The sequence below is a fragment of the Cebidichthys violaceus genome, unplaced genomic scaffold (assembly GCF_023349555.1).
Source record: "Cebidichthys violaceus isolate CVI_PGR_0920_01 unplaced genomic scaffold, fCebVio1.0.p SCAF_1, whole genome shotgun sequence".
Taxonomy (NCBI): Eukaryota; Metazoa; Chordata; class Actinopteri; order Perciformes; family Stichaeidae; genus Cebidichthys; species Cebidichthys violaceus.
Window position 1 is genome coordinate 23956706 of NW_027176262.1, and position 12812 is coordinate 23969517.

At 41.5% G+C, this 12812-nt stretch overlaps 2 protein-coding genes across 2 annotated transcripts; both read right to left on the reverse strand.

Annotated features, from left to right (window-relative positions):
- Positions 1 to 1001: 1001 nt before the first annotated feature.
- Positions 1002 to 5168, reverse strand: olfcq20 (olfactory receptor C family, q20). Its single transcript, XM_068720646.1, has 9 exons — positions 4924 to 5168; positions 4340 to 4634; positions 4100 to 4186; positions 3556 to 3825; positions 3003 to 3209; positions 2634 to 2909; positions 2218 to 2442; positions 1991 to 2114; positions 1002 to 1912 (listed from the first exon to the last, which is right to left on the reverse strand). Exons 1-9 carry the CDS (start codon positions 5166 to 5168, stop codon positions 1002 to 1004), a joined length of 2640 nt encoding a protein of 879 aa, XP_068576747.1.
- Positions 5169 to 6081: 913 nt separating this feature from the next.
- On the reverse strand, positions 6082 to 12099 carry LOC137880222 (extracellular calcium-sensing receptor-like). Its single transcript, XM_068721865.1, has 10 exons — positions 11855 to 12099; positions 11270 to 11564; positions 11030 to 11116; positions 10486 to 10755; positions 9933 to 10139; positions 9564 to 9839; positions 9148 to 9372; positions 8921 to 9044; positions 7946 to 8842; positions 6082 to 6383 (listed from the first exon to the last, which is right to left on the reverse strand). The coding sequence occupies exons 1-10, from the start codon at positions 12097 to 12099 to the stop codon at positions 6082 to 6084; spliced, it is 2928 nt and encodes a 975-aa protein (XP_068577966.1).
- Positions 12100 to 12812: the final 713 nt, after the last annotated feature.

Genomic DNA, 12812 nt, shown 5'->3' on the forward strand with positions numbered 1-12812 from the left:
AAAAATGGGAAATAATATGTTATAGTAACTATTGTTGCTTTAGTGTTTAGCATATCTCTACATTGCCTAATCTATAATTACTGAAGATATTAAACCTTTGACATAATTAAAAACATGTTCATGTTAAATTGTTGTCTTTATTGTAGTCTCACAGAATGAAAGCAGGCACCTGTCTTATGTTAAATATTTCTTGTACTGGGTTCTGATTTTGCAGACTGTACTATGGATTCAAGGTTTCTGTAAACAATACCTGCATACATTCAGAATCAGAATCAGAATCAGAACCATTTATTGCCAAGGACGTTTGCACCTACAAGGAATTTGTCATGGTGGGAGGTGAATGACATCAAACAATAACATCAAACAATCAACAACTTGAAATTGAAAGCTTGTTTTGACTGATTTGCGATTTATAATCAAAATCGTGTCAATTCTCAAATGTACCAACTGGTGAGTGTGCCTTTAAGTCCACATCAGCTCCAGACAGTTCAACATATATATATATATATATATATATATATATATTTATAGAGAAAGAAAAAGAAGAAGTCCTAGACTAGAAATATAAAGTAGCCTAAAATGGAAATACTTAAGTAAAGTATAGGTACCTCAAAATGGTGGTTAAGTAGGCCTAAAGTACTAGAGAAGCCTGCAGAAAGTGGATACTTACATCCCACCACTGCTAGAAGAAGGTTACCAAATTGTTTACAAAAGCACAGAGTTCTTCATAGATCTAACCTCTTAATTTGGTTCTCAAAGTGCACCAAATTGATGCATTTAACTTTAAAATGTACAAACATTTTAACATGGACCCCTCCGATGGTCCGAGGTCCTCCCTCATAGTCTCACTAAATCATGTTTGAAACATTGATTCTTTCATATATGAGCCAAGTCATCAGCCCAGCTTTCACAATAACTAAACATCGCTACTATCGACCAAATATTTTTCTATTGAATAAAGAAAATGCATCAATCATGTCTTGGTAATCTAAGTGCATGTTTTATGACTGGATGCCCCGACCCATGATTGCTTTCTTTGTGTTCCTCTCTGGTCTCAGCAGGATTATATAACATTTGGGTCCAAACAGTGCTAATAAGAGACCAAAACTGGAGGCCAAGATGGCAAAAACCTCCACTGCATCTGCATAATGGCCTGGGGAGTTGATGTAAGCGGGAACAAAGGCCACCCACACAGCACAGAAGATCAGCATGCTGAAAGTGATGAGCTTGGTCTCATTGAAACTATCTGGAAGATTCCTTGCCAGAAATGCTAACATGAAGCTGAGGACAGCCAGTAAGCCAATATAGCCCAGTAACACTGCAAAACCAACAGTAGACCCAACTACACACTCATACACTATCTTGTCGTTGTGGTATTGAGTGTTTTTATGGGGAGCTGGTGAGGCAGAGACAATCCAAGCAGTGCAGATTGCTGCCTGAATAGAAGTAAGAACCATAACTGTCCCTCTCTGCTGCACAGCACCAAACCACTTTAGACTGCCTCCAACTCCTGGTTTGGAGGCCTTGAACACAGCCAGAACCACCATGGTTTTTACCAGAATACATGACACACAAAGCACAAAGCTGATCCCAAATGTTGCATGTCTCAGCTGGCATGTCCACAGCCTGGGACGGCCGATAAACAACAGTGAACACAGGAAACATAATTTAAGTGACACCAAGAGCAAGAAACTAAGTTCTGAATTGTTGGCGCGTACTATAGGGGTGCTGCGATGATAGGTGAAGATTCCCAGGACAACAGCACAGATGAATGTTCCCAGCAACGAGATGGTTGTCAAGCAGATACCCAGAGGTTCTTGATAAGAGAGGAACTCAGTTTTCTTAGGGACACAGTGGTCACGCTGGGCAGTGGACCAGAAGTCCTCTGGACAAGTGGTGCACTCCAGGGAGTCTAAGAAGACAGGGAAAGTGTTGAGATACATGCTTAAATTATATCTCCAAACTGCTCTGTTTGAAACTGAATACCAACCAGTCCTATTGCTGATCTGTCCCTCAGAACAAAGGATGCAGTCAAAACAGCACTCAGATTCCCCCTTCTTTCTGGCCATCCGGGTACCTGGAGGACAGCTCTCACTGCACACTGACCTGGGTGGCTATAGGTAGAAAAACAAACATCTGTTACCCTACACTACGCTACACTGCTATAATGAGTCATCCATGGGATGCAAAATAGTTGTCTGAGTAATCAGGAATAACCTTTTTGGATTCAGAGTTCCAGAAGATTTTGTCTTCATCAAGTGTGAGTTCTTCACCTTTGGCTGACTCTTTAAACTCACCCACATTCTGAATTTTAGTTCTTCCGTCAGGGAGCCACAGCCAGTTCATCACATCATATATTGGTAAGGCATCACCATTCTCATCAAATGACACTTGATCACCAAATGATGTGGTGAAGTTGACCTTTTCCAGGTAATGCATAAGCTATAAATGGGGTACAATTTAAATAAAGGAGGGGAGACTCAAATACAAATACACTGCTGTTGATTGTGCATATGCTTTCAGATACTGTTACCCATGTAGGGAAAATCCTTTCAGCTGTATGCTTTAAGATTAGTAAACACATAGCTTTGTATTTAATTCTATACCCTAATTGCTGTAAACTGATATCCCACCTGCCATGACTCCAGTCTTTGCAAAGTTCCACAGCTGTTCCCACTGAAAGGCCCTCTCCCTGGCTCGCACCGCAGCATGTCATCAAGTGCATACGCCAGGGCGTACACCGCCTTGTACACGTTGTACTCTGGCCTAAGGTTTGAAATGTCCAAGAACTTAGTCTCCGCAATCTCCAGATCTTCCTGTCCAGTGCATAGTGATCCCCCAGCTTCCACCCAACCTGCATGAGGTGGTGCAAAGCTACACTGAAATGTGTATTCCCAAAATTGATTCACCTGAAATGTTGTCAAAACAGAGTGTCATAAACTAGGACAATATACTGTATTAGTATTGCAAAATACCAGTTCAGACTGCAAGGTTAAACTCACCATGCTGTTTCCATAGCTTTTGTTGTGTTGTAGGTCAGGTTGTATTTGTAACAGGAAGTCCCTGAAACCGGGTATTTCTCCTCGACGGATGGCAATGCCCAGAATGCCACCTATGTACGGCATGAGTTGAGGGGTCTGAAGCACAGTAGCTGAAATCCAGGCTTCGCTGGCCATCCACTGCAGGCCTGTCACATTCTGCCTCACCACCTGGGCATTGCATTATATCAACATATGTAAATTCATACTGTCATGACATGGTTGGTGTCTTGCTTTAGTCATTCAAACATATGTGAAATCCTGTGTTTTACACAGTATTATGAGCAAAGTGATACATGTCATTATAACTACAGGTCAATGTAGTTTGTCTCAGTTAGTGATCTCAGTCTAATACCTTGCTTACAGCGCCTTGAACAATAAGACATGATTTAAATGTTCTTAATTACATCTATTTTTTACAGGACGTTTTATTGCAACTTACATTTTTCGGTTTGATAAATAAAACATTAAGGTGTATAACTATATTAAGTTACGATTAAACTATTTCAAGTCCAACCTCTTCCACGAGGTTAATCATGCGACTCTCATGCGCAAACACAATGACCACACGAGCTGTAGATTTCCTCATCACATCCACAATTCTCCTTAGTTCTGCTGGGTCATTGCCCAAGGGCAAAACCTCTAGGTAGGCCAGACACCCTCCACTAGACTGAGCCAAGTCAGATTGGAAGGAACGGGCAGCATGGAGTCCATAGTCATCATCACTGACCAGCAGGCCTGTCCAAGTCCAGCCAAAGTGCCGGAGAATCTGAATCATAGCGCGCACCTAAGTAAATGCAGAGTGGTGGGATTAGTGCGCAGGCTGGAATAATCTTTCAGTGGGGAACCTGATAAACAGGTTCCACAACGGACCGTGTTTAACCGTTGCCTTTCAGCATTGTTAGCTCAGACAAAACAGCTCCGTCAATGGCACAAGGAATGTGACAGGTATCACGCTAAAGGAATACATTGTTCATTGCAGCACAGGGACGTTCTTTCTGAGGAATATTTAGGTGCAACAGCGTATTTTATGCTTTTATATTTTGCTGATAGACGCTCACCTGGAAAGCGTCACTTGGGATCGTCCTAAAGAAGGATGGAAACTTTTGCCGGTCACTCAGACACGAACATGTGGCAAAGTAACTCACCTGTTAAAAAAGACACAGACTATACAGCCGAAAAACATTCAACGCCTTTACTGGCCCTTAAAACGTTTTAAGTGGATTAGTCCGTGTTTACAATGGACATTAAATTTGAAACTAAATCAAAATGGTTCAAAAGATTTACGGCGGAAAACTTACCATAGGTACTCTGTACAAACCTAGGACAGTGGAGATGGCAATAGAACTTGTAGAGGAAGAATCACCCACAATTCCTAGGACCGGAGGGGTTCCTACACAGGTATCGTCTAATATAAACTGCTCTTCTCGACCATTGGCTAATGACAACGCTGCACGGAATCCAACTCCTAGTTTGACGCAGTTATCATAAAGACTATATCCCAAAGTCACGTTAGGTAGCAGGTTGGTGCTCCTGTTGATCTCTTCAATAGCAAAGGCCATGCTCTGGGCATACCTGAACCCTGGAATATCAAAACTAACACAGAAATAGCACCGTTGATAAAAAAAACAACATCAAATAGCAATTGTGTAGACATGTACAGGTTGCACAATTACATATTTTGAAAACAATTTAACCAGTTGAATAGCAACAGTTATTACAATACTAAAGGAGGCAGTGCAAAATGTGTCCAAAATGTCCAACATGGCATAAATACACAATTTGTTTTTCTTTCAGAGTAAAATCCTATTATATAAAATACATTGCACTAATAAGACTGACCACCCTCACTTTTTGCTCTTCAATGTTTCCCTGACAGACTAACCTGTGGCAGGTAGGCTGCTGTGGCTCTGAGGTAAAAGACAGGTCAGGAAAGACAGAGAAGAAGTGAATCCCAAATAGCCCACCCAGAACCACATCTCCAGCCTTGTGCATCCCATTTAGATGAAACTGTCCCTGTAGCTGGCAGGAGGTGGAATAAAGATGGGAGGGCACAGAAGAAGACAAGTAGGAATACAACAACAGGAAGTGCACGAACAAGAGCAGGTTGATATCCAAAAATGGCCACATGACTTTACCCCCGTTTACCCTTTACTGATCCATAGCCAAGCCCTTTTATTCACTTGCAGCATTGTTTAATCTTGCACACCACCCATCAGGGCATACGCAAAAGTAAGGGCAGGGCCTAAATTGCATTTTATTTGAGATTGATTTTGCATTGAGGCAGATTGTGTGTTTATTAGTTTGATTGAATGTCAATTGACTGATATATGTATATCAGGTTGCAGATAAAGTAGAGACTGTTTCACCTTCCAGGAAAACACAGAGTTCAACTCTGCAGTTTAATACATATACAGTATGGGAAGAGCTGTACTTTATAGTATGAGTATAATCCTACATTTGTGTGTGACAAGCAAACCAAATTAAACTCACCAAATGCTCAAATAAGCCCTGGGTATGTCCCATGGATGTGTATGTGGATGTGTATGTCCACTAGAGGGTAGCAGCATACCAAGATGTTTGGTGAAATAATACGTCCTCCCGTGAACAGTGTCTGCTGGATGGAGGGTTATTGTATCTGTCTGGCACCCATAGTATTTTGGCAGGTTTTAGATATGATCAGTTCTGCAGAAACATGTGGGAAAGACATATTTCCACATTAGTCTGTCGAATTTGCAATGTTATAGATTTGGTAAGGCAGGATGACCTTACTAAGCTCCATTTCCTGTTAGCTAAATTGTAGCAGAATATTGCATCCATTACAGTTGAGGCCAAAATTATTAGCCCCCCCTTATGAAATTAGACAAAACTCTTGATTTCTCCATGGAAATGACCATTAACAACAAGTGTTTATAGTGCATTTGTTTCCAAAATAACAAAGACAAAATGTCCAATAAGTTTGATTAGGATATTTTATTGATACACCGAGTTGAAACAAGAAAAGGCAAAAATGAGACATCCAAAATGATTAGCCCACTGGCCATTAATAGTCAATAGTGTACCCTTTCTGAGCCACAACTGATAACAACCTCTTAGAGTAGTTCTTTACTAGGTTGGCACAGGTCTCCTGAGAGATTTTGGCCCATTCTTCCAGCTGGTCCAAATTGCGTGGTTTCCGAGCATGGACATTCACTTTGAGCACCCGCCACAGATTCTCAATAGGATTGAGGTCTGGGCTCTGTGCGGGCCACTCCAGGACCTTGGTTTTGGTATCCTTCAGGAACTGTTGGACCAATTTCGATGTATGCTTTGGGTCATTGTCTTGTTGGAAGACCCAGCGACGACCTAAGGATAGACTGCGAGCAGATTTCTGCATATTATCCCTCAAAACATCAACATAATTTTCTTTTTTCATGATGCCATGCACCCGAACAAGGCTCCCTGTGCCTGAGGCTGCAAAACAGCCCCACAGCATGATGCTCCCACCACCATGTTTAACTGTGGGAACAGTGTTCTTAGGGTTGAAGGCTTCTGCCTTTCTTCGCCAAACATAAGCAACATCCATGTGCCCAAAAGGTTCCAGTTTAGTCTCATCAGACCAAAGCACAGACTTCCAAAACTCATCTTTACCTTTCAAATGTTCACAAGCAAACCTAAGTCTGGCTGTGATATGCCGCTCTTTGAGTAAAGGGGCTCTTCTGGGACGATGGCCCTGAAGCCCACCACGATGGAGAGACCTCACAACTGAGTTCCTTGAAACATCAACTCCAGAAGAGGCCAGGTCAGCAACAATCAATGGTGAGTAAAAGCAGTCCCTCTCAATAATGTGTTCCAGTGCCCTGTTTCTTGGAGTCTTTTTATGCTGATTGAATGCTCAGGTGTTGTTAGGAAGCTAATTGACTGCACAGGTGTGGCTTGAAAGCTGATTGGTTAATTAGGTGTGTTTGACAGCAGAAATTCACATGGGGGGGGTAATATTATTCACCACCCTGTTTTTCACTATATTTGATATAAAGCAAGCCTAAAAATGTATTTTATATTCCAAAATTTACAAAAAGCTACTAAATAGCACTGGTGAATGTTTGATTATATCAAGTTTTATCAATGCTGCAAAACATTGGGGAGAATTTTAGGAAAATGTTCCATAATTCCTGGGGGCCTAATAATTTTGGCCTCAACTTTACATTGGCATTGTCTGACCAAAAAGCAAGGAAGCATCTTATTTAGGCGGTATTTCAGAAAAACAAAAACAAAAGAACATTTCTCACAAAATGACTGGCAAAACCAACAATAAGGACACTTTGATAGCCTCTGGCATAATGTAAATGTACAGTATGTGCAATTACAATAATGATGCTTGAAATCAGTCTTTCAATCAGATCTTATTTTCCATGCTGGCTTAATTAGAACATCGAATAATAGTTGGCCATTGCATGGTCGTCATTTCCAGAACTGACAACGGCTTTGTCTTCAAAAATTCTGTCTCAACTGTCTTCTGTTCTTTCTTCATGAGCAGGACAGCATATAGAAAATGAAGGTGGTACTGCAACTGATGATGTGTTTGATCCAGGATTATGTTATTTTTAATGATGACGGATACATTTGACACTGCTGCATCTATACACACGAACATCCAATTTCCCAACAGCCTTTTTAATTGGATTTTTGGTAGTAATTTGTAAAATATATCCATTTTTGCTAATTAAAGTGCTCGGAGGGTATGGATATGTAGTTATTTCAGTTTTTGTCAATTTACTGATATAAGACTAGACCAGGCATCATACAAAAATGACAATAATAATGTAAGATTCAAATTTTTTATTTTTTATTTATTAATTATGTATTGCTTCTAGTTGTGTTTGTTGAATGCAAAATACAGAGCGGATAGGATTATTTCATACATTCACCTCGCCCCATGATTGCTTTCTTTGTGTTCCTCTCTGGTCTCAGCAGGATTATATAACATTTGGGTCCAAACAGTGCTAATAAGAGACCAAAACTGGAGGCCAAGATGGCAAAAACCTCCACTGCATCTGCATATTTGCCTGGAGAGTTGACATAAGTGGGGACAAAGGCCACCCACACAGCACAGAAGATCAGCATGCTGAAAGTGATGAGCTTGGCCTCATTGAAGTTGTCTGGAAGATTCCTTGCCAGAAATGCTAACATGAAGCTGAGGACAGCCAGTAAGCCAATATAGCCCAGTAACACTGCAAAACCAACGGTGGACCCAACTACACACTCATACACTATCTTGTCGTTGTGGTATTGAATGTTTTTATGGGGAGCTGGTGAGGCAGAGACAATCCAAGCAGTGCAGATTGCTGCCTGAATAGAAGTAAGAACCATAACTGTCCCTCTCTGCTGCACAGCACCAAACCACTTTAGACTGCCTCCAACTCCTGGTTTGGAGGCCTTGAACACAGCCAGAACCACCATGGTTTTTACCAGAATACATGACACACAAAGCACAAAGCTGATCCCAAATGCTGCATGTCTCAGTTGGCATGTCCACAGCCTGGGACGGCCGATAAACAGCAGTGAACACAGGAAACATAATTTAAGTGACACCAAGAGCAAGAAACTAAGTTCTGAATTGTTGGTGCGTACTATAGGGGTGCTGCGATGATAGGTGAAGATTCCCAAGACAACAGCACAGATGAATGTTCCCAGCAACGAGATGGTTGTCAAGCAGATACCCAGAGGTTCTTGATAAGAGAGGAACTCAGTTTTCTTAGGGACACAGTGGTCACGCTGGGCATTGGACCAGAAGTCCTCTGGACAAGTGGTGCACTCCAGGGAGTCTAAGAAGACAGGGAATGTGTTGAGATACATACTTAAATTATATCTCCAAACTGCTCTGTTTGAAACTGAATACCAACCAGTCCTATTGCTGATCTGTCCCTCAGAACAAAGGATGCAGTCAAAACAGCACTCAGATTCCCCCTTCTTTCTGGCCATCCGGGTACCTGGAGGACAGCTCTCACTGCACACTGACCTGGGTGGCTATAGGTAGAAAAACAAACATCTGTTACCCTACACTACGCTACACTGCTATAATGAGTCATCCATGGGATGCAAAATAGTTGTCTGAGTAATCAGGAATAACCTTTTTGGATTCAGAGTTCCAGAAGATTTTGTCTTCATCAAGTGTGAGTTCTTCACCTTTGGCTGACTCTTTAAACTCACCCACATTCTGAATTTTAGTTCTTCCGTCAGGGAGCCACAGCCAGTTCATCACATCATATATTGGTAAGGCATCACCATTCTCATCAAATGACACTTGATCACCAAATGATGTGGTGAAGTTGACCTTTTCCAGGTAATGCATAAGCTATAAATGGGGTACAATTTAAATAAAGGAGGGGAGACTCAAATACAAATACACTGCTGTTGATTGTGCATATGCTTTCAGATACTGTTACCCATGTAGGGAAAATCCTTTCAGCTGTATGCTTTAAGATTAGTAAACACATAGCTTTGTATTTAATTCTATACCCTAATTGCTGTAAACTGATATCCCACCTGCCATGACTCCAGTCTTTGCAAAGTTCCACAGCTGTTCCCACTGAAAGGCCCTCTCCCTGGCTCGCACCGCAGCATGTCATCAAGTGCATACGCCAGGGCGTACACCGCCTTGTACACGTTGTACTCTGGCCTAAGGTTTGAAATGTCCAAGAACTTAGTCTCCGCAATCTCCAGATCTTCCTGTCCAGTGCATAGTGATCCCCCAGCTTCCACCCAACCTGCATGAGGTGGTGCAAAGCTACACTGAAATGTGTATTCCCAAAATTGATTCACCTGAAATGTTGTCAAAACAGAGTGTCATAAACTAGGACAATATACTGTATTAGTATTGCAAAATACCAGTTCAGACTGCAAGGTTAAACTCACCATGCTGTTTCCATAGCTTTTGTTGTGTTGTAGGTCAGGTTGTATTTGTAACAGGAAGTCCCTGAAACCGGGTATTTCTCCTCGACGGATGGCAATGCCCAGAATGCCACCTATGTACGGCATGAGTTGAGGGGTCTGAAGCACAGTAGCTGAAATCCAGGCTTCGCTGGCCATCCACTGCAGGCCTGTCACATTCTGCCTCACCACCTGGGCATTGCATTATATCAACATATGTAAATTCATACTGTCATGACATGGTTGGTGTCTTGCTTTAGTCATTCAAACATATGTGAAATCCTGTGTTTTACACAGTATTATGAGCAAAGTGATACATGTCATTATAACTACAGGTCAATGTAGTTTGTCTCAGTTAGTGATCTCAGTCTAATACCTTGCTTACAGCGCCTTGAACAATAAGACATGATTTAAATGTTCTTAATTACATCTATTTTTTACAGGACGTTTTATTGCAACTTACATTTTTCGGTTTGATAAATAAAACATTAAGGTGTATAACTATATTAAGTTACAATTAAACTATTTCAAGCCCAACCTCTTCCACAAGGTTAATCATGTGACTCTCATGCGCAAACACAATGACCACACGAGCTGTAGATTTCCTCATCACATCCACAATTCTCCTTAGTTCTGCTGGGTCATTGCCCAAGGGCAAAACCTCTAGGTAGGCCAGACACCCTCCACCAGACTGAGCAAAGTCAGATTGGAAGGAACGGGCAGCATGGAGTCCATAGTCATCATCACTGACCAGCAGGCCTGTCCAAGTCCAGCCAAAGTGCCGGAGAATCTGAATCATAGCGCGCACCTAAGTAAATGCAGAGTGGTGGGATTAGTGCGCAGGCTGGAATAATCTTTCAGTGGGGAACCTGATAAACAGGTTCCACAACGGACCGTGTTTAACCGTTGCCTTTCAGCATTGTTAGCTCAGACAAAACAGCTCCGTCAATGGCACAAGGAATGTGACAGGTATCACGCTAAAGGAATACATTGTTCATTGCAGCACAGGGACGTTCTTTCTGAGGAATATTTAGGTGCAACAGCGTATTTTATGCTTTTATATTTTGCTGATAGACGCTCACCTGGAAAGCGTCACTTGGGATCGTCCTAAAGAAGGATGGAAACTTTTGCCGGTCACTCAGACACGAACATGTGGCAAAGTAACTCACCTGTTAAAAAAGACACAGACTATACAGCCGAAAAACATTCAACGCCTTTACTGGCCCTTAAAACGTTTTAAGTGGATTAGTCCGTGTTTACAATGGACATTAAATTTGAAACTAAATCAAAATGGTTCAAAAGATTTACGGCGGAAAACTTACCATAGGTACTCTGTACAAACCTAGGACAGTGGAGATGGCAATAGAACTTGTAGAGGAAGAATCACCCACAATTCCTAGGACCGGAGGGGTTCCTACACAGGTATCGTCTAATATAAACTGCTCTTCTCGACCATTGGCTAATGACAACGCTGCACGGAATCCAACTCCTAGTTTGACGCAGTTATCATAAAGACTATATCCCAAAGTCACGTTAGGTAGCAGGTTGGTGCTCCTGTTGATCTCTTCAATAGCAAAGGCCATGCTCTGGGCATACCTGAACCCTGGAATATCAAAACTAACACAGAAATAGCACCGTTGATAAAACAAAACAACATCAAATAGCAATTGTGTAGACATGTACAGGTTGCACAATTACATATTTTGAAAACAATTTAACCAGTTGAATAGCAACAGTTATTACAATACTAAAGGAGGCAGTGCAAAATGTGTCCAAAATGTCCAACATGGCATAAATACACAATTTGTTTTTCTTTCAGAGTAAAATCCTATTATATAAAATACATTGCACTAATACGACTGACCACCCTCACTTTTTGCTCTTCAATGTTTCCCTGACAGACTAACCTGTGGCAGGTAGGCTGCTGTGGCTCTGAGGTAAAAGACAGGTCAGGAAAGACAGAGAAGAAGTGAATCTCAAATAGCCCACCCAGAACCACATCTCCAGCCTTGTGCATCCCATTTAGATGAAACTGTCTCTGTAGCTGGCAGGAGGTGGAATAAAGATGGGAGGGCACAGAAGAAGACAGGTAGGAATACAACAACAGGAAGTGCACGAACAAGAGCAGGTTGATATCCAAAAATGGCCACATGACTTTACCCCTGTTTACCCTTTACTGATCCATAGCCAAGCCCTTTTATTCACTTGCAGCATTGTTTAATCTTGCACACCACCCATCAGGGCATACGCAAAAGTAAGGGCAGGGCCTAAATTGCATTTTATTTGAGATTGATTTTGCATTGAGGCAGATTGTGTGTTTATTAGTTTGATTGAATGTCAATTGACTGATATATGTATATCAGGTTGCAGATAAAGTAGAGACTGTTTCACCTTCCAGGAAAACACAGAGTTCAACTCTGCAGTTTAATACATATACAGTATGGGAAGAGCTGTACTTTATAGTATGAGTATAATCCTACATTTGTGTGTGACAAGCAAACCAAATTAAACTCACCAAATGCTCAAATAAGCCCTGGGTATGTCCCATGGATGTGTATGTGGATGTGTATGTCCACTAGAGGGTAGCAGCATACCAAGATGTTTGGTGAAATAATACGTCCTCCCGTGAACAGTGTCTGTTGGATGGAGGGTTATTGTATCTGTCTGGCACCCATAGTATTTTGGCAGGTTTTAGATATGATCAGTTCTGCAGAAACATGTGGGAAAGACATATTTCCACATTAGTCTGTCGAATTTGCAATGTTATAGATTTGGTAAGGCAGGATGACCTTACGAAGCTCCATTTCCTGTTAGCTAAATTGTAGCAGAATATTGCATCCATTACAGTTGAGGCCAAAATTATTA

Bases quoted from the DNA above. Each gene is read 5' to 3' on its own strand.
- olfcq20 (XM_068720646.1), bottom strand. From the start codon at position 5,168: ATGTGGCCATTTTTGGATATCAACCTGCTCTTGTTCGTGCACTTCCTG. The intron at 4,635-4,923 runs GTTAGTCTGTCA...TTTCTGTGTTAG, and splicing joins CAGCAGCCTACCTGCCACAG to TTTTGATATTCCAGGGTTCA. The intron at 2,115-2,217 runs GTTATTCCTGAT...TTCTACCTATAG, and splicing joins GGAACTCTGAATCCAAAAAG to CCACCCAGGTCAGTGTGCAG.
- LOC137880222 (XM_068721865.1), bottom strand. From the start codon at position 12,099: ATGTGGCCATTTTTGGATATCAACCTGCTCTTGTTCGTGCACTTCCTG. The intron at 11,117-11,269 runs GTAAGTTTTCCG...CTTTTTTAACAG, and splicing joins GTTTGTACAGAGTACCTATG to GTGAGTTACTTTGCCACATG. The intron at 10,756-11,029 runs GTGAGCGTCTAT...GCATTTACTTAG, and splicing joins TCCCAAGTGACGCTTTCCAG to GTGCGCGCTATGATTCAGAT.